Genomic DNA, 21,102 nt, shown 5'->3' with positions numbered 1-21,102 from the left:
GTAGAATGGCCTTGCTGAAGAGCTCAGTGACTTTCAACGTGACGACTTCCTAGGATACCACCTTCCCAACAAGTCAGTTTGTCAAATTTCTGCCCTGCTAAAGTTGCCCCAGTCAACTGTAAGTGCTGTTATTGTGAAGTGGAAACGTCTAAGATCAAGAAAGGCTCAGCAGCAAGTGGTAGGCCACACAAACTCACAGTACCGGACTGCCGAGTGCTGAAGCGCATAGCGCGTACAAATCGCCTGTCCTCGGGTTGCAACACTCACTATCGAGTTCCAAACTGCCTTTGGATGCAATGTCAGCACAAGCAGAGTCAGCACAATAACTGTTCGTCGGGAGCTTCATGAAATGGGTTTCCATGGCAGAGCAGCCGCACACAAGCCTAACATGCTGACCAGACCGCACACGTGCATGCGCAAGTTGATTTTGTCCACTCACACCAGACCTGATCAGGACACGCAGGTTGAAATATCAAAACAAACTCTGAACTAATTATATTAATTTAGGGACGGGTCGAAAAGCATTAAAAATGTATTGCATAATTTGGCTAGCTAGCTTACTGTTTGTTGCTAGCTCATTTGTCCTGGGATATAAACATTGGGATGTTATTTTACCTGAAATGCACAAGGTCCTACAATTAATCCACAGATAAAACGGTCAACTGAGTTTGTTTCTAGTAATCTCTCCTCCTTCAGGCTTCTTCTTCTTCTTTGGACTTTATATTGCGGTTGGCAACTTTAAGGTGCATTACCACAACCAATTGGACTGGTGTGTGGACCACAGTTTATATTTCACCCAAGTGGGTATATGCTCCCAAAAACCAATGAGGAGATGACACGTGGGTATAGGCTCCTAAAAACCAATGAGGAGAAGCAGGACTTGCACCACGTCGAGCGTCACAAATTGAACCAAGTTCTATTTTAGCGCCTGGCTACGCAGACGCGTGCGAGCAGTGTGATGCAAAGATTGAATAACATGTTTGTGTACATTTATTTTGCAACGCTCGCGCACGAGACGTGTCCGGTCTGGTCAGCATGTAAGATCACCATGCGCAATGCCAAGTGTCAGCTGGGGTGTTGTAAAGCTCTCCGCCATTGGACTCTGGAGCAGTGGAAACAAATTATCTGGAGTGATGAATCACGCTTTACCATCTGGCAGTCTGACTGGCAAATCTGGGTTTGGATGAAGCCAGGAGAACGCTAACTGCCTCAATGCATAGTGCCAACTGTAATGTTTGGTGGAGGACGAATAATGGTCTGGAGCTGTTTTTCATGGTTCGGGCTCCTTAGTTCCAGTGAAGGGAAATCTTAACGCTACAGCACACAATGACTTTCTAGACGATTCTGTGCTTCCAACTTTGTGGCAACAGTTTGGGGAGGTCTTTTCCTGTTTCAGAATGACAATGCCCCCGTGCACAAGGTGTGGTCCATACAGACATGTCTTGTTGAGATTGGTGTGGAAGAACTTGATTGGCCTGCACAGAGCCCTGACCTCAACTCCATCGAACACCTTTGGGATGACTTGTAACACTGACTGCCATCCAGGCCTAATCACCCAACATCATTGGGACCTCACTAATGCTCTTGTGGCTGAATGAAAGCAAGTCCCCACAGCAATGTTCCAACAGTGGAAAGCCTTCCCAGATGAATGGAGGCTGTTAAATCAGCAAAGGGGGGGACCGATTCCATATTAATGCCCATGATTTAGGAATAAGATGTTTGACGAGCAGGTGTCCACATACTTTTGGTCATGTAGAGTATATGGTGGTTGAAAAAGAATGGGCATGTACAGCAGGTTGCTAGGTAAAGAGATAGAAGCCTAATATCCATTATTTTCTTATAATAATTCTTCTTTTTGACACAAGTTAGCCTAGTAGTAGTAAGCCCTGGGTGCTGTATGGTCCGTCTGTTAGATAGGCTAATATAGATTTCAAGTCCGTTTTCAGTGCAAATTGTATTGTAAACACTGCTTCGAGGAGGCGTAAATAGCACGCGCTCTGTGAGAGATGCTCGCGCTAGGAGGGTGCGCGTGCGTAAGCGGCGCGCATGGCGTGCTCTTCGTGGAGTGAGGGTGTATCAGAGGAGCTGTCCGTTTCAGAACGATTTAGCTATGAATGGAAATCTGCTTTTCAACCAAGGTTACTACGTCAACCTACTCATTGCAGAAAAAAAGGGGTTAACCAGCAGAGAATGTAAACACGGCTACTCGGCGGCTCTATCAGGATTCTGCTGCATCTTATATAATTAGCATTCATGTAATGGCAGGGGTAAGTGACTATCTTCGTGAACCGTGACAAGCTTGCAGTGTGGTTTGTTATTGTAGGCTAGCAATGCGACTCTTAATTAATTAATGAAAATATCTCTCCAGGAATTGTTCAAGCTATAATAGTCTTTTTTAAGATAGCTCTTGTATTGAAGCCTATCATTTCCATCTTCTATGCTCTAGTTCACCCAACAACATCACTTTACAGTTCTGTCGCAGAACAGTGACCATAGGGCAGATGCTAGTTGTTTGGGACAGATTGTAAGGTGCAGAGCTCACTTGTAAACTATTGATATGACAGTATTCCCATTGCAGACCTAGAGTATCTTAAAATCTGACATAGCTTAACTCCATTCAAAACTTTTTTCAGTGGTCTGTTTATTTTATTTTGCTCAAGCCATAGGCAATGCAGATTTATGTTTGGTAATCAAACACCTGTTCCCTACTGAAGTATTATTTCCCATTCAACAAGACTGAACATAGCCATCTTTCGTTGTCAGATCTGTCCAACAGACATTCATGTACAATTATTCTGCCATGTCAAACTGTTGCCCCAAACTGCGACCTGGTATCATTGCTGTCCACAAACCACAAAAAACAAGATTATTTGAGTATCTTATTTAGTACGTATCCAATCACTGTGTCTGACAAGCCTTTTTAAAGTTCAGAGGCAGTAGGCCTAGTCCATTTCCTCCAGCCTATTGGATGACAGTGTTTCATCCAATGACTTGCCTAGTTAAATAAATTAAAACATAAACAAATTCTATAAACTGCACTTCACTGACTTCAGTCCCCTGTCCCAGGTGCTACTCAGTCAGCAAGGCTGTTGCACAATACTTCTGGGTCTCTCTCACTCTCTCTCTTACAAACACACTTTCTTCTCTCTCACTCTCTCTCTTACAAACACACTTTCTTCTCTCTCACTCTCCCTCTGTCCTTCCTTGTACTATACATTTCACCTCATCAATTCCACCCTCTTTCTCCTCTGACGCTCTGTCTCCAGTGAGTTCACCTCTCCTTCATCGACATCTCCTTTCACCACCCACTGTGTGGCCATAATGATTTATGCAGATGCTGCCTGGTGATAAGGGCAGTGTGCATGCCGGACAGACAGACAGACAGACACAGGAGCCTATGACATAGTTGTAATGCTGAGGCCATGATATTTCAGCGGTCCTTAAAAAAATTCCCCCACTCCCCCTCTTAGAAAGAATCTCCCCTACCCACTGGGCACACACGGGTTGAGTCAATGGTGTTTTAAACATCATTTGTCAACGTGGAATCAACCAGTACTGTTTTTGAGAATAGGGTAAAACTTCTACATTGACTTAACCTGATTCAACAGGTTGTTACATCAATCTAATTTCAACATAATCATCAGAACTATGTATACGTTGAAATGGCATTGAACTTTCTTTTTCATCCTATGTGTTTTGTACTGAGTGTATGAAACATTAGGAACAACTGCTCTTTTTATGACAGGCTGGCTAGGCGAATCCACGCGAAAGCTACAGTATGATCCCTTATTGATGTCACCTGTTACATTGATTTCAATCAGTGTAGATGAAGGGGAGAAGACCGGTTAAAGAAGGATTTTTAAGCATTGAGACCTGGATTGTCTGTGTGTCATTCGGAGGGTGAATGGGCAAGACAAAATATTGAAATGCCTTGGAGCGGGGTAGTAGGTGCCAGGCGCACCGGTTTGAGTGTGTCAAAAACTGCAACGCTGCTGGGTCTTTCACACTCAACAGTTTCCCGTGTGTATCAAGAGTGGTCCACCACCCAAAGGACATCCAGCCAGCCTGACGATTTGAGGCTGTTCTGAGGGCAAAAGGGGGTCCATCTCAATATTACGAAGGTGCTCCTAATGTTTTGGACACTCAGTGATTGGGTGGTTGAAATTGAGTTGAATTTTAGATGTGATTAGATATATTTTATTTGACCTTGTTTCATTGTTGATAGTAAAATGGTATGTTTTGAATCAGCATCATTGTTTCAACGTCATGATATCAGCCTAGCCTAGGCAGCCAATAGTGGCCGCTAGATCTGCACTGTCTTCTAGGATTGATGTGCATTCCCGGTAATACACTCGTGTCCCCTGTGGACTGGCTTGTACATAAATTATCCTTCATTCAGTCTGCAAAGTTTTTCAGGCAACTTAGGATGTTGCACACCCTTGGCTGAACGCAGTGTACAACATTCTAATTTGTCATAAAATCCCAAAATGGTGGTGGAAAATTGTGTTTTATTAAGACAGTACATATATTTTTGCCTTTGCAACCTGAATGGATGATGCTTTATGTACAAGCCGGTCCACTCAGGTTGCGAGTGTATTACCGTGAATGCATATCAATCCTAGACGATAGTGTTGATCTAGCGGCCGCTATCGGCTGCCTAGGCTACCATCAACCTAAATAAAATGTGAAGCCACAGCCCAATGATTTGTGCCTGAACAGGGACTCCTACTGGTATATGAGGGGTAATGCACTTCAGGTAGAACTCTTTTATATGAAGGATGGTTGGTTGATTTAAAATGTAACCGACAAGGTATTAATATGTTGGATTCACATCTCTTTTTTTTTTTTACAGTGCTGGTTGAAATGATATGAAATGATACTGGTTGATGACTTTTTCAAATTTTCCACATTGATTCCACGTCACAATATGTTGACAAATTCCGTGAAAACAACATTGATTCAAACAGTGCGTGCCCAGTGGGTGGAGCCATGGAGGGAAGGACATTTCTAAGAGGTGGATTGGGGGGCATTTTTTGAATACCTTCAGTCTGCCACCTCCAGGTGACAATATAATTCTGATTCCTCCAGTGAATATTATACAGTACTTCAATGTTGATTCACCCAGTGTGTGCCCAGTAGGCAGGCTCCCCACTGCAGCCTGGCTTGGCACTGCATCTTCTCAGAGAATAGATTGCTCCAATAACAGAGGTAGTGCATTGCGCCATTCTCCAGCCCAGATTGATCTGACTGTGTAAGGCACTTGGTTAAGCATATGAGCCATCGATCTGTCTGCCAGAGCATAAAGTGGGATTTCAGGGCCATAAAACATTCTGATGCAATATAGCTGGACTGAAGACAATGCAGGGGCATTCAGTGGTTAATGTTTTCAATCACATGCTGTGATGTTTTTCTTAGAATCTGAGCTATGATGGGGATTTTAAACTGTCCCCAGATGAAACGGCTCACTTTGCATGGTCAGTGGATGTGACTGTAATTCCGTGTAGGGTGATCACGTGGGAAAGTCAACCTGAGCATCCACAAATCAAGTTAGTCATTTCCAAATGAAACCACGTTCATAATTATCCTTAAGGTCTATATCGGCCCTCTCCAACCCTGTTCCTGGAGAGCTACAGTTCCTGTAGGTTTTCACTCCAACCCTAATCTAGCGCACCTGATTCTAATAATTAGCTGGTTGATCAACTTTATCAGGTTAGTTACAACTGGGGTTGGAGTGAACTGACAGGAGGGTAGCTTTCTGGGAACAGGGTTGGAGAACCCTGGTCTATATGCTGGAGTTCAGGCTTTATTTGAAAAGTTTAAGTAGGAAATTGCATGAATTTTGATCATTACAGACAATGTGTCCAAGTTTGGGAAAAAAAGCTTTTCAATTAGTCATTTCATGGCTTTTTAAAAGGTGTCACAGAGCTTGTTTTTCCATTCACAGCTATCCCCCAGTATTAGTTATGAAGATGAGACGTTAATGAAGCAATACAGACCAAATTCAAGTGTCTACAGACCAAATTCAAGGGAGGTAACTGGGACAGACAATGTGACATCCGTAACGTTTTTTAGGAAAGGTTTTTGTAAAACATGCACCTTACATCAGATCATTAACTTTTTCTGTAAAGCTAAGGTTTTGTATGGTCAATAATTGCATTCTCTCTTTTCATTATCAGTATCCCTGTCCAGTGTTATGATATCCGTAATCCATAACGGTTGTGGATGTGATGGCTATTGATGCATCATATCTTAGCTTCAGAATGTTGTGCGTACACCACATTGTTTGTGCTTGTTCTGAGATGTATTCTTCAGATGTTTACTGAAGCAAATGTTGATATGATGTGAAAATGATGTGTTCTAGCTAATATTCTCTTGGAAAACCATGTTGAAATGCATTTCTCATATATGACAGTACTATTCTTTAGATAGAACGATGAGAACAGGCTTAGTATTTTTCAAATGAAAGCCCCCCCCCCCCCCAAATATACTGAATAAATCCAGTGTCCAGAAAAGTGGATTTGCAATATACATTTTAGTCATTTAGCAGACGTGACTTACAGGTAGTGCATTCATCTTAAGATTGCTTGGTGGGACAACCACATATCTCAGTCATAGTAAGTACATTTTTCCTCAAAGTAGCTAGTAGCTAGCAAAGGCAGTGCTAGTAGGGGGATAAAGTCAAATGCAAGTTTTAGTTCACAATTTGGTTGGCGGGGGGGCTGCTATCTATCTCTTATATTTGATATATACAGTACCAGTCAAAAGTTTGGACACCTACTCAAGGATTCAAAACTATGAAATAACACATATGGAATCATGTAGTAACCAAAAAAGTGTTAAACAAATAAAATGTATTTTATATTCTTCAAAGTATCCACCCTTTGCCTTGATGACAGCTTTGCACACTCTTGGCATTCTCTCAACCAGCTTCATGAGGTAGTCATCTGGAATGCATTTAAATTAACAGGTGTGACTTGTTAATTTGTGGAATTTCTTTCGTTCTTAATGTGTTTGAGCCAATCAGTTGTGTTGTGACAAGGTAGTGGGGTATACAGAAGATAGCCCTATTTGGTAAAAGACCAAGTCCAAATTATGGCAAGAACAGCTCAAATAGGAAAGAGAAATGACAGTCCATCATTACTGTAAGATATGAAGGTCAGTCAATTTGGAAAACTTCAAGAACTTGAAACTGAAACTGGCTTTCATGAGGACTGCCACAGGAAACAAAGACCCAGAGTTACCTCTGCTGCAGAGGATCATTTCATTTGAGTTAAATGCACCTCAGATTGTAGTCCAAATAAATGCTTTACAGATTTCAAGTAACAGACACATCTCAACAGAAACTATTCAGAGGAGACTGCGTGAGTCAGGCCTTCATGGTCGAATTTCTGCAAAGAAACCACTACTAAAGGACACCAATAAGAAGAGACTTTCCTGGGCCAAGAAACACGAGTGATGGACATTAGACCAGTGGAAATCTGTCCTTTGGTCTGATGAGTCCAAATTTGAGAGTTTTGGTTCAGACTGCTGTGTCTTTGTGAGACGCAGAGTAGGTGAACGAAAGATCTCTGCATGTGTGGTTCCCACCGTGAAGCATGGAGGTGGGGGTGCTTTGCTGGTGACGCTGTCAGTGATTTATTTAGAATTCAAGGCACACTTAACCAGCATGGGTACCACAGCATTCTGCAACGATTCGCCATCCCATCTGGTTTGGAGGGGAGTGATGTTGCTTCATCAGATGACCTGGCCTCCACAATCCCCCGACCTCAACCCAATTGAGATGGTTTGGGATGAGTTGGACCGCAGAGTGAAGGAAAAGCATGTACAAAGCTGTCAAGGCAAAGGGTGGTTACTTTGAAGAATCTAAAATCAAAAATATTTTTTTTATTTTTTTTAACATGTTTTTGGATACCACATGATTCCATGTGTGTTATTTCATAGTTTTGATGTCTTCACTATTATTCTACAGTGTAGAAAATAGTAAAAATAAAGAAAAACCCTTTAATGAGTAGTTGTGTCCAAACTTTTGACTGGTACTGTATATATGACCTATTAGGGTGTGGTGTCTGGCCTTGTATCCTATTCAGACTACCTGTAATTATGCAATCCTAATGTACTATGCCTTTTTCTGACATTTTAAAAACATTCCAAATGACAAATCTATTTATATTAGATTTTGACCAAGACATCTTTAAAATGTTAATGTCTATTTCAGACTCTGTAACGTCCATAACGGAGGGTGTAATATCCATAACGGTAGTTTTTTTATCGAAAGTAATCATTGAAATGACAATCTTTTCAAAATAATAGTTTTTGTGTTCAGCCAAACCTTTCCTTTGAAATGCCTAGTCATGTTTTGACCTAAGACTTACAAACTCAGACTTATAATAATATATTCAGTCTCCCCAAAAAGCTTGTCCATTTCATGTAACATCCGTAACGCATCTTATTTGCATTATTTCTCCAACAAGCCAATATTTAGAGGTCAGCTTTTTGGGGTATACACTGCCTCGAAGGGGTACTATAGACACACTCATCAACTGTTTCATTTCAACATTTTTGGGCAATTCTGTGAGACATTAAAGTATCTTTTTGATTTTTGCATGCAAATGTAATGTCCATAACGCAGGAATCGCCCTTAACAATTGACTGTTGGTGATAAGCATCTTGGTGAGTAAGGGGTTGATTGTTCCGTACTGTACATGGAATTGATCTGCTTATATGCTCAGCTGCTGATGGGTCAAAAGATTAGGATACAGCTACATACAATTGACTTCAGGGTCAGTCTTGTGACATGAAATTGAATCGGTCTCACGTGCATCTGTCTCAGCTGTTAGGCTCCATTGTTTTGAAATCGGACATTGTGTTTGGGTCTGATGTGACTCTGAAACCCACTTGGTGTCAGCCAAGTGAAGTCAATCCAGTCACACATTCACTTCCGCGAAGCCACAGTACCATTTACAGCTTCACAAAGACTTATTAAGTCTCTAAAGATCACCATTAGTAAAGCTTGTTTTCCCAGTCTGGATTTTGGATTTTGCGTTGTCAGTTTAAAATGTCTGTCTGGAAAGACCAATCCAGAGGTCTGCATTTCCTTTCCCCTCGTTCTTGTCTGGAAGGATCGGACACCAGCCAGGAGAAGATTGACTGGGGAAGTTGTGTGGAAATTCACTTTTGATCGCAGCCAAGCCACAGAAAATAGAGAGTGAGGCGGGGTGGCAGGCTGGGAGGGTTAGGACTGGCACAATATAGTGGGGTGTCATTTGTTAAGCTGTCACTTCCATATGGCAGTGAGAGCATAATAACTTACATGGTCTCTGCTCTGCTGTTTATCTGTCATCAAACTTGATTGACAGAATGTATTACATACAATTCCCAAGTCCAGAACCTCCTGGTGAGGTAGAGGAGAGACCATGCTACAGCCAGCCAGCCAGTCAGTGTAGACACCTAGAGAGAGTGCTAGTGGGGTTATCAGAGGGATAGAAAAACACTGACTGTCCGAGGGTGAGCGTGTGAACCTGACGCCCCGGATTTGTCTATCTTTGTAGTTCCTCAGAGGATCACAACTTTTACCCCGGACTCTACGACTCAAATTAGCCCTGTCTCTTTATCCTGGCGCGCCAGTCCTGTCTGACCTTGTTACCTCCACAGGAACTATAAGCTGCACTGTCTTCGACCATCTGTTAGTGCTAAACAAACTACTTTACACCACTAGCCATTGGGCCGGTAAGACGGCACTGGATCAAGGGATCTGATTGGTCGAGAACTCTTCCTGGAGGTAGGGACAAAGCACCATGAGAGGCAGGAGGTGGAAGACAGCGCTCCATTGGACTTAGGGAGTCTAGAGGAGGAGGAAGAGGAGGGAGGGAGGAGCACACACTGAGTAGTGTGGGAGGCGTAAATCCAGTATGGATGAGCTGGCAAAACGGACAGCCACTGTGAGTTTAGAGGTGGTGAAGAGGAGAAAGGGAGACGAGAGGGAGAGGGAGGAAGGAGTCAGTCCCAGCCTTTGTTGCTGCCACTCAGGGGATGCTGTTAGCGAGATGGGGAGGAGTCTGAGGTAAGAGAGATTGGTGTTATAGTGGGACTCTGTGCGCAGTGTATGTGTGCCTGTGGATTGAACAAATCAAATCAAATTATTCATCACATGCTTCGTAAACAACCGGTGTAGACTGACAGGGAAATGCTTACTTACTGTTAGTCTACACCTGTTTGTTTACGAAGCATGTGACAAATAACATTTTATTAGATTTGAACAGCAATTGGGGGGGGTTGGGGTGGAATCCTATTAGGTAGAACAGAAAAAGTCTGCCAAACTGCCCTGCTTATCGGTGTGTGTGAGAAAGAAGGAAGAGAAGGGTGGGGGACACATGTTGATCCTTGAGTGTGCTATTATGAGGTTGTACTCTACCCAGTATGCCTTTTTCAACAACCAGTTCAACATGTGATGTTATTAATATGAATGTCTATTGGTCTCTTTGTTTTAAAAATACTTTTATATGTCAACTGTTTTTTAAATGGCTAGAATTGACAGATGTGTGTTTTTTTATTTTTTATTGTCTACTTAGTTGCTAGTCTGTGAAAAACCAAAACAACCAGACATGATTTTTGAGGTGTTATGATTTAGGAGCAAGTATTTTTTTTTTTTATTAATCTAATCTCCCTCAAATTCTCCTCCATCTGGTCATCAGGGGAGATTGATGTCTGTGATAATTGGGGTTTGAATTTGATGAAACTAAATGGATCTGACATTTTTTAAAAGCTATAAAATAATAGTTCTGTCTCATGGTTGTAATAGTCTCCAGCAGTCTGGTTGATGTCCTCAGTCAGGGCGAAATCCAGAAAGATAACTTTTGAATAACTGGATTTATTCCACTTCATACGGGCCCAATTAACTTAACTATTTATACAGTGGCCTAGAGTGACCTTTGCTTCATTTGTTCACGTCTGACTCCTGCCAGACTACTTTGTATTCAATGACGTAAGCACGGATCCTGTCCCCTGTCTCAAGAACAGGTAGTTAACCTTGTGTAATTCGATACAGAAATAGGCACCCTATAGATTTAGTGTATCTACGTAGTAGTCATATTTACATGCATAAGGACAACAAAACGTCTTGGGGCACGCCAACCAGAAGTTTTTTGTACTGAACTCTTTTTGTTGTTGTTGTTAACCCCCCCCATTTTTGGTGCTTTTGTAAAACTGTCACCCAGCATTCTATTACACAAGTAGGTGTCCATTTCAGGTCGTTGTCAGTTACCTTGGCATTCACAGATAGTGTTACAACTTGTCTTGTGACTCGACTCTTCATCGCCCCTCTGTGTGTTCTGCAGTTAACACAACACCTTACTAATCATGATTGACCAGTGTATAGGGATAGCTGAGGTGAACTACTGTATGTGTTGTGGTCTCACCCATTGTACAGCATTGCTGTTTATCATAAGTATTCACCCCCTTGGATTTCTTTCACATTTTGTTGCATTAGAAAGTGGGATTGAAATAAATTGAGGGCGCTGTGAGCGTTAATTAAGATACTCATCAAAGAGGTAAGGTTTCTGATGTTTTCGAAAGATGGGCAGGGACTCCGCTGTCCTGACTTTAGGGGGAAGCTTGTTCCACCGTTGGGGTACCAGGACAGATAAGAACTTTGACTGGGCTGAGTGGGAGCTGCCGAGAAACCAGAGGTGGCGGAATGGAGTGCTCGGGTGTAGGCTTTGAGCATAGCCTGAAAGTAAGGAGGGGTAGTTCCCCTTGCTTCTCCGTAGGTCTTGAAGAGGATGCAAGCTTCGACTGGAAGCCAGTGGAGTGTGTGTAGAAGCGGGATGACATGGATGAACTTAGGAAGGTTGAAAACCAGGCGGCCTGTGGCATTTTGGATAAGTTGCAGGGGTTTGATGGCACAATTGCTTTGATGTTTGCGAAGAACGACAGGGTGTTGTCCAGGGTCAATCCAAGGTTCTTTGCACTCTGGGAGGGGGACACAGTGGAGTTGTCACCCGTGATGGAGAGGTCTTGGAGCGGGCAGGCCTTCCCCGGGAGGAAGAGCAGCTCAGTTTTAAGAGAAACCATGTGAGGATATGACAGAGATGGGTGACTTTGTGTAAAGAGGAGAGGACCTAGGACCAAGCCCTGTGGGACACTAGTAGTGAGAGCACGTGGTGCAGACACAGATCCTCTCCACAACACCTGGTAGGCGCGACCTGCCAGGTAGGATGCAATCCAGGAGTGTGCAGAGCCTGAGATGCCCAACCCTGAGAGAATGGAGAGGATGATCTAATGGTTCACAGTGTAAAAGGCAGCAGATAGATCTAGGAGGAACAGAGGAAAGCAAGTCAGGTTTGGCAGAGCGGACGCAGTGGAGAGTGGTCTTGAAGCCTTGAAGCCTGACAGGTTAGGGTCAAGAAGATTGTTCTGAGAGATAGAGAGGGAGTTGGTCAGAGACTGCATGCACAAGTGTTTTGGAAAGAAAAGAATGGATATCGGTCTGTAGTGTTGGTTTCTTGAGGAGGGGCGGCCGGACATCCCTAGGAACATCCCTAGTCACAGGGTAGTTCTGTGTGAGTGGGACCAGTGGACTCAGTAGGCTGAGTAGGCGGAGTGAATGAGGAGTGGATGTCGTCAACCTTTTTAACAAAAAAATAAAAGTGCTTGACAAAGTCACACGCAGGGAGGGAGAGGAGGGTTAAGGAGGGACGAGAAAGTGGAGGCGTTTCCCAGGGTTGGAGGCAGAAGCTTGACGTTTTGAGTGATAGAAAGTGGATTTTGTTCATACGTATACATTTTGTATGTAGAGTAAAACGAATTAAAAAAAATTAAAAAAAGATTTAAAGCGGCGTTAGCAGCCGATACAGAGGTAGAAAGGAGGGAGCGAAAGCATGATAGGTCCTCCGGAAGTATCCATTTCCACTCAGCTGCCCGCAGCCCTGTTCTGTTAGCATGCAGTGAGACGCTCAGCCACGGAGCAGGAGGGGAAGGTTGGGCCAGCTGGAAGGAAAGGGGACTGTGAGAGTCAAAGAATGCAGAAAGGGAGAAAAGTAGGGTCAAATAGACAGAGTCAGGAGACTGGAGGGAGAAGGACTTAGCAGGAAGAAGAAAGGATAGGATTGAGTGAGTAGGGTTGGAGGAAACAAAGTAGTGATCAGAGACATGAGGGGGGGGTTGCAACTACACTTAAAAATATATATAATGCCTGATGTGTTATTGTTACCATCTACTAATCAATTCTCTTCTTTATGATGCTTTTAAAAAGCTCCCTGGTATGTTTTGTTGAATCTGCTTGACTGAGGGACCTTACAGATGTACAGTATGGGTGAAAGATGAAGGGGTAGCCATTCAATAATGTCAACCCATATTCTTTTACACTGAGTGAGTCCATGTAATGTATATGTAATTTGTTAGGCAAAATTGTACTCCAGAACTAATTTAGGCTTGCCTAAACAAAGCGAAATACTTATGCCACGACTATATTTTTGTTGATTTTTTTTTAATTTTTAGATTCATTTGTAGAATTTTCTTTTCACTTTGACATTATACAGTATTTTGTGCAGATCAAGCTATTTCAATCCCACTTTGTAATGCAAAAAAAATTGAAAAAAATCCAATGGGGTGAATACTTATGGTACATTTACATTTACATTTAAGTCATTTAGCAGACGCTCTTATCCAGAGCGACTTACAAATTGGTGCATTCACCTTATGACATCCAGTGGAACAGCCACTTTACAACAGTGCATCTAAATCTTTTAAGGGGGGGGGGGGGGGGGGGGGGGAGATGGTACATACTGTAGTTTAATGTTTGGCACTGTGGAGGGCCCTACCTGCTTTTCTGAAATGCAGCCCTTTCTGTGCTGTTGTTCAGAGAGTGAAACAGGTTTATTCTTCCTGTCCTCAGGTTAGTGTATGACCCGTGCTAAGTTTGGTTGCCATGTTCAGGATTCTCCACAGGACTTTTCACTCTGACTTTATGGAGTATTTTGTGTGGCTCAATCACAAAAAAATCAATTTAAGTCTATTTCAATCTCACTCTGTAACGTGTTCAAAATGTGAAAAATATCCAAGGGTGGGTGAATACTTTATTATACCTACTGTACAGGGTTAAAAATGAAACTGCACAGGGATGCAGGCTCAGGCCAAAAGATGAGGGTAAATGGGGCTGGGGAATATGATTAGCAAGATGGTCACGTAGCCTAACTGCAGTCAATTCAACAGGTTCGTAATCACAAAGGCCATGCATTTGTCACAGACATCTTCTCAGAACGCCCCTATCAGAGTACGTGTTTGTACGAGTGTGTGCATCAATGTGGATCTCTCTGTGTAATTTACAATCTGCTGTCACCTTCACATTTCATTACATTTTCTACAGTGTGAGACCAGAGGCTGCTGTGTTGAATCACTAAAAAAATATTTTTCCCTTCTCTTTATAAAGGTTGTTGGACACAGTACAGGCCAAGGGTAGGTTAGATGATATGTTTGTTTACAACTACTGGAGAGGATCCCTCCCTTCCCTGTGCGTTAGTGTGTCTCTGCAGTGACTGTGCAGCTATGGGTGTGTGAGGCGTGTATGTGTGACTGCCCTCTACCATGCCTGGCACTTTCCCAGGAGAGTCATGACACAACCCTGCTTTTTCCTGGGATTTCGGATAGTCATGATCAGCCCCTGCATCCAGCTTGTGAGTGTGTGTGTGTTATTTAGCATCTGGGATGGTTTGGATCATGACACTATTTCCCTTAAGGGCATTTCGAAGGCGTACATACACAGATGTGTGAGATTGTTTATCTTTAGTGATCACATTTCCAGACAAAGAAATTGCATAATATTATTTTCAAACTATTCATTACTTTGCATTAATTACCATTATCTGGCCTTGGTAACTACCCGCTACATTATAATTACTTGTGTCTCTGAGTGTCTGTACGTGATGTGTGAGGATCAGGCTGACAACATTGCGTCCGGTAAGAGCTAATATTAGAGCAGGGTGCTGGCAGTGGCAGTGGTTGGGGCTTTCCTCCTCCTACTTATGATTTGTGTGGTAATGACTGTCCTGCCGTGACTAAGGTAAACAACGTGGAGACAACATAGAGAGAACAAGTTCCTCTAAAGGTGGGCCCATGACCTCTCAAAAATAAACTATTGAGAGGTTGACACTGTCAGAGCCAATATCGAATTTAACCAGACATTATATCAATTTCAATATCCATATTTGTTGCCTCTCTGTGTAATTGAACTCAAACTGAGAGAATTTCACACTTGCTATTCTAGACTGAGGAGCTGGTGTGAGTGTGAACTTGACAGACACTACACATTTGGATTGATAATAAAAAACGTGGAATGTGTTGGGTAACCACGGTAACTTGTCTGCCTGCCTTGTCTCTTGTTTTGGTTCATTCTGAGCCTCCAAGTTCAAGGATCCCTCACCTTTGAAAATAGCTTTGATTAATCCAACAGATCTCTAAAGGGTCTGATTCCAACTAGCAATCAGACACATTTGTGGAGTTCATCACAGATCCAACCATCCAAGCAAGACCTGTACTGTATGATTACAAATTGTTTACAGCCAGGAGCTTATGATACTATGATACATTACTATTTTGGAAAGACATTTTCAGGTTTTACTCTTCTGATGCACTATTTTGAGAGGAGTCAGACTGTTCTCTGTAGTTGAGGATTCTCTGGTAACAACAAATTACTCACAGAACACCTAACAGAGCAGAGAACACCAGAACACTACTCTTACCTGCCTCCCCAGACACTCAAGCTGCTTCGCCATGGCTATTTAATAGCATGAATAGAAAGCACATTTGGAAGTCCATGCCAGTCAGCCTGTCAGCCAAGGACGCCTTGCTTTGTAGACCAGGGTGTCTCTAGAACAGCCTACCTCTGGCTTCTGCTGAGACTAGTGATAGCCTTGTGTTAACCATATCTAATAGCTGTTTTGGTCTCTCTTTTAAGGATATGGAAATGTTGTTTGTGGTCTGCATTTGAACAGTTAGCCAGGGAATAGTGAGATGTAAATGGTTGTACAGTTGTAGCCAAATGTTTTGAGAATGACACCAAAAATATACATTTTCACAAAGTTTGCTGCTTCAGTGTCTTTAGATATTTTTGTCAGATGTTACAGATGTTACTACAAGCATTTCAAAAGTGTCAAAGGCTTTTATTGACAATCACATGAAGTTGATGCAAAGAGTCAATATTTGCAGTGTTGACCCTTCTTTTTCAAGACCTCTGCAATCCGCCCTGGCATGCTGTCAATTAACTTCTTGGCCACATCCTGACTGATGGCAGCCCATTCTTGCATAATCAATGCTTGGAGTTTGTCAGAATTTGTGAGTTTTTGTTGGTCCACCCGCCTCTTGAGGATTGCCCACAAGTTCTCAATGGGATTAAGGTCTGGGGAGTTTCCTGGCCATGGACCCAAAATATTGATGTTTTGTTCCCCGAGCCACTTAGTTATCACTTTTGCCTTATGGCAAGGTGCTCCATCATGCTGGAAAATGCAATGTTCGTCACCAAACTGCTCCTGGATGGTTGGGAGAAGTTGCTCTCGGAGGATGTGTTGGTACCATTCTTTAATCATGGCTGTGTTCTTAGGCAAAATTGTGAGTGAGCCCACTCCCTTGGCTAAGAAGCAACCCCACACATGAATGGTCTCAGGATGCTTTACTGTTGGCATGACACAGGACTGATGGTAGCGCTCACCTTGTCTTCGCCGGACAAGATTTTTTTCCGGATGCTCCAAACAATCGGAAAGGGGATTCGTCAGAGAAAATGACTTTACCCCAGTCCTCAGCAGTCCAATCCCTGTACCTTTTGCAGAATATCAGTCTGTCCCTGATGTTTTTCCTGGAGAGAAGTGGCTTCTTTGCTGCCCTTCTTGACACCAGGCCATCCTCCAAAAGTCTTCGCCTCACTGTGCATGCAGATGCACTCACACCTGCCTGCTGCCATTCCTGAGCAAGCTCTGTACTGGTGGTGCCAGTAGGGTCCTGGCGCGTGCTGGACTTTCTTTGGCGCCCTGAAGCCTTCTTCACAACAATTGAACCGCTCTCCTTGAAGATCTTGATGATCCGATAAATGGTTGATTTTAGGTGCAATCTTACTTGCAGCAATATCCTTGCCTGTGAAGCCCTTTAAGTGCAAAGCAATGATGACGGCACATGTTTCCTTGCAGGTAACCATGGTTGACAGAGGAAGAACAATGATTCCAAGCACCACCCTCCTTTTGAAGCTTCCAGTCTGTTATTTCAACTCAATCAGCATGACCGAGTGATCTCCAGCCTTGTCCTCGTCAACACTCCCCTGTGTTAACGAGAGAATCACTGACATGATGTCAGCTGGTCCTTTTGTGGCAGGGCTGAAATGCAGTGGAAATGTTTTTGGGCGATTCAGTTCATTTGCATGGCAAAGAGGGACTTTGTAATTAATTGCAATTCATCTGATCCCTCTTCATAACATTCTGGAGTATATGCAAATTGCCATCATACAAACTGAGGCAGCAGACTTTGTGAAAATTAATATTTGTGTCATTCTCAACTTTTAGCCTCGACTATGTGTTAAGTGTTGACAGGGCTGTGGTTGATGAGTTTTCAATCGATTAGTCAGTTACAGGACGTGAGTACTCTGCATGCACTTTCTCCAGCATTGCGCTATGCACAATTGGCCTCCACTGGTTGGTACCGATACAGCAGGACCTGACCCTGCTAACCATGATAGTAGGTTCAGAGGTACCAACGTTGAGCCTCACCCAAAATGACTGGGAGTAGCTGTTTTTGATGTCTGTGTTGCCTACAGTCACCTGCCCAGGGGGTCAGGGGAAAGCACCTAGAACATGGAGTCATTCGGGGATTCTGGTAGACAATGGCATGACCGAATCACCTCCCAGGTTATGCAAATGAGCGGATCTGAGTTTTTTTTTATATAACATGACACACATTCGGCTCCTCCGAGACAAACTTAGGTGAACACACACAAACAAAAAATACACACCACACACACACACACATTCAACCATGGATTCTGAATACAGTAAGAGTCCCTGATATCCTTCTGTGTCAGTTTGTTTGTTTGTTTTTTATTGTCTTTCTTCTAAATGGTCCTAACATATTATTGACTCTTTTCTTTCTCTTTGGCAGACTGAAAAGAAGCTGAGCATTGCAGCATGGCGAAGAGGCCTGCCAATCATCCTCCAGCTTACTAACCCTCACCAAATGGATCCATTTTGTTTCATTTGGGGTTAGGAGGTTTATGTTAATAGCACTAGTACTATCAAAGACCAAAAAAAGACAAAAAATAGACCGAAGGCTCCACTGAGGCCAGTGTGGGGACCATGTCTAAGTCAGGCAAGATCCTGCACCTGTATGTGGAGGTGAGTTCTGTCCCGGGGGAGGAAGGGAAGGAGCTGGGAGCTGGTGTCGAGGGGATGCACCCACTAGTGCTCCAAGGGCCTGACATCCTACCTCAGTCCCAGCGCACCCCCAGCCACTCTACCTCCACCTCTACCTGTACCTGCACTTGCCCCTCCACCTCCACCCCCAGCCCAGCCTCCATGTCCCCAGGGGTGTTGCATAAAGATGGGGGCAGCAGTCCTAGCCTCACCTCCAAGTCCTCCTCCAGACAATCTGTCAGTTTCCAGCCGGACCTACCGGACAACTCCGGACCGCCCACACACCACGGGCAGAGTCTGCCTTACGAGGGGATTGGTCAGCTGCTCTCCACTCTCCAGTCTACACCCAATGGGCCGCAGCATGGCAGTCTGGTGCTCACCCGCTCCTCAGACATTGAGCACTACCACAGGAGGGTGCCCCTATCCCCTGCCTCCTCTGGGAGAATAACGTCCCCCTCGACTCCAACCAGTGGGCGCAGGTCCTACGATGGCTCTGGTGTGGGGGACGAGGGCAAGTGCTCTGTGGTCAGCTTTAGCTACATAGAGAAAGCCCGCATTAAGTCTGTGGATAGCCCCCGCAGTGCTGTGTGCCAAAGTGTACTTGAGAACCCTTTCAGTAGAGGCGTGGAGGAAGGGTATATGCCTGCCCACCTTAGGAAGAGGCTCAGTGACCCTGTGTGGTCAGACAGCTCCGGTAGCTCCAGCCCCAAACTGTCCTGTCCCACTTCGGGCAGGTCCCCCAGGAGCTCCCCCTGCCTCCGCAGGGCCACTCTGGACACTGTAGCCAGAGAGGCCACCTACAGGGCCATGGAGGAATTTGGCTCCCCGGAACTGAGGCGCAGACTGGCGGCCTACAGCCCAGACAGAAGCCCCAGCCTGCCTCGGCACTACCAGCAGCAGCCCCGCTGCCAGTCCTGGGGTGGGTCCCCGGTTCTGCCTAGGGGTGCCAAAACGCTGCCAGTCAATGCACACCTCATAGACTCTGACAGGAACCGTGGTTTGAATGGCCTCCCCAGAAGCCCAGCTTCTCACCAGCTCTCTGTTCAAGCCAGGCAGTCCTACTACAACTACACCATGTCCCCTTCCAGTGTTAGCTGCCACCATGGTGTCCAGAACCACAGGCTGTGGCAAGGGGACGAGAGTCCCAGGCTGTCCTCAAAATGTGGGGACCACAGCCCTAGGTTGTCCTGCAAGTTTGGGGACGAGAGTCCCAGGTTGTCCTGCAAGTTTGGGGACGAGAGTCCCAGGTTGTCCTGCAAGTTTGGGGACGAGAGTCCCAGGTTGTCCTGCAAGTTTGGGGACGAGAGTCCCAAGTTGTCCTGCAAGTTTGGGGACGAGAGTCCCAGGTTGTCCTGCAAGTTTGGGGACGAGAGTCCCAGGTTGTCCTGCAAGTTTGGGGACGAGAGTCCCAGGTTGTCTTCCAAGTTTCGCCCACCGTTACCTGCAGGCAGGCCCACTGCAATTCAGCATGAAATACCAGCAAGCATGATTACCAGCACCCCAACCTCTTGCGACCAGAGGGCTAGCAGCCACACCAGCAGCCGCACTCCTAGCGATAGCCCCTGCTTACCAAACAAGGTTAACTCCAAACAGTCAGGTCAGTCAAATGACAGCAAGCTGGGAGAGGGAATGAACCAGACGAGTGACAGAAGAAGTATCTCCCTGGCCACTAGCACTCACATGGCCCATAAGCTGGCAGAGGATGCTACAAAGCTCTCCACTATCTTCATGGACAGGAGGACTCCCTCCCCCACTCCGTCCCAGGCTAACTCCACCAGGTCAGAGAGCCCCAAGTCTGGCTACATCTCCAGGGAGTCTCAACCCTACGTCACCCTCCATGGCCAGGGTTCTCCAGCACAGCCCCACCCTGAAGCTAACACCCACACACACTTACAGGACCATAGGTGGACAGACAAGGAGTCTCTTAGAGCTGGACTCCACTCCAGAGAGTCTAGACCAGGTCAAAGACAAGGGCAAGCCTCCCCCCTCCTACTGCAGAAGGGAATCTCCTCCCCTGCTATGCCAGCTACGCTGCACCTGGTGGTAGCGTCCCACACCCCTATCATAGACCCTCGGCTGCAGAGAGCTGAGCTGCTGACGAAAGACAGCCCCACCTTGCACCGCCACCAGCCACCGCAGTACATGGGAGACCGGGGCTCCCCCAGCCTGGAGAGGAGGCCATATGACACCCGCTTCAACAGAGGGGGTCCGAGGGACAACCCGGAGAACAGCAGGCGGCTGATTATAGGACTTGACATGGAGCCGCCAGAGAGCTGGAGTTCCAGGATGCAGCAGTGGAGGGAGAATGGGTCCGTTGCGGACAGGGAGGAGTCCAATAGTGAGAGTCCTACTGCTGATGGTGATGAAGTGTATCTGGTGACCAAGGAGGAGCTGCAGCAGAGGAGGGATGGAGCAACTGTGTTGGGGTATCACGGGTATAAACATGGGGTAAACAGGGAGCAGAGGGGGGAGACCCAGGACCATAGTGGGGCACTGGTGTCTTCCCAAAGCTCCAGTGGAGTGACAGGCAGTCTGGGGGAGAGCACTCAGCCAGAGAGGGACTGTCTCTCTCCAGAGACATCCAGCCAGTCCAGCCAGAAGAGCAATGACACTGAAGAGACAGCTTCTGGGATGCAGGTGTGTGTGTGTGTGTGTGTGTGAGCGACTATTTACAAGTGTACATTATACCTTATGTATCACCTACTCAATCATTCTCATT

At 45.0% G+C, this 21,102-nt stretch overlaps 1 protein-coding gene across 1 annotated transcript in view; it reads left to right on the top strand.

Annotated features, from left to right (window-relative positions):
* Nucleotides 1-2,032: 2,032 nt before the first annotated feature.
* LOC129852019 (PH and SEC7 domain-containing protein 1-like) overlaps nucleotides 2,033-21,102 on the top strand; it is a 60,447-nt gene continuing 41,377 nt past the window's right edge. The window contains exons 1-2 of the mRNA XM_055918240.1: nucleotides 2,033-2,267; nucleotides 18,133-21,020. Coding sequence (XP_055774215.1) covers nucleotides 18,327-21,020 — 2,694 coding nt within the window. The 5' untranslated portion in view covers nucleotides 2,033-2,267; nucleotides 18,133-18,326. The remainder of the gene's footprint in view (nucleotides 2,268-18,132; nucleotides 21,021-21,102) is intronic.

This window comes from Salvelinus fontinalis, chromosome 1 (genome assembly GCF_029448725.1).
Source record: "Salvelinus fontinalis isolate EN_2023a chromosome 1, ASM2944872v1, whole genome shotgun sequence".
Classification (NCBI taxonomy): Eukaryota; Metazoa; Chordata; class Actinopteri; order Salmoniformes; family Salmonidae; genus Salvelinus; species Salvelinus fontinalis.
Note: the sequence above shows the minus strand (reverse complement) of the source record. Positions and strands in the feature narration are given on the sequence as shown.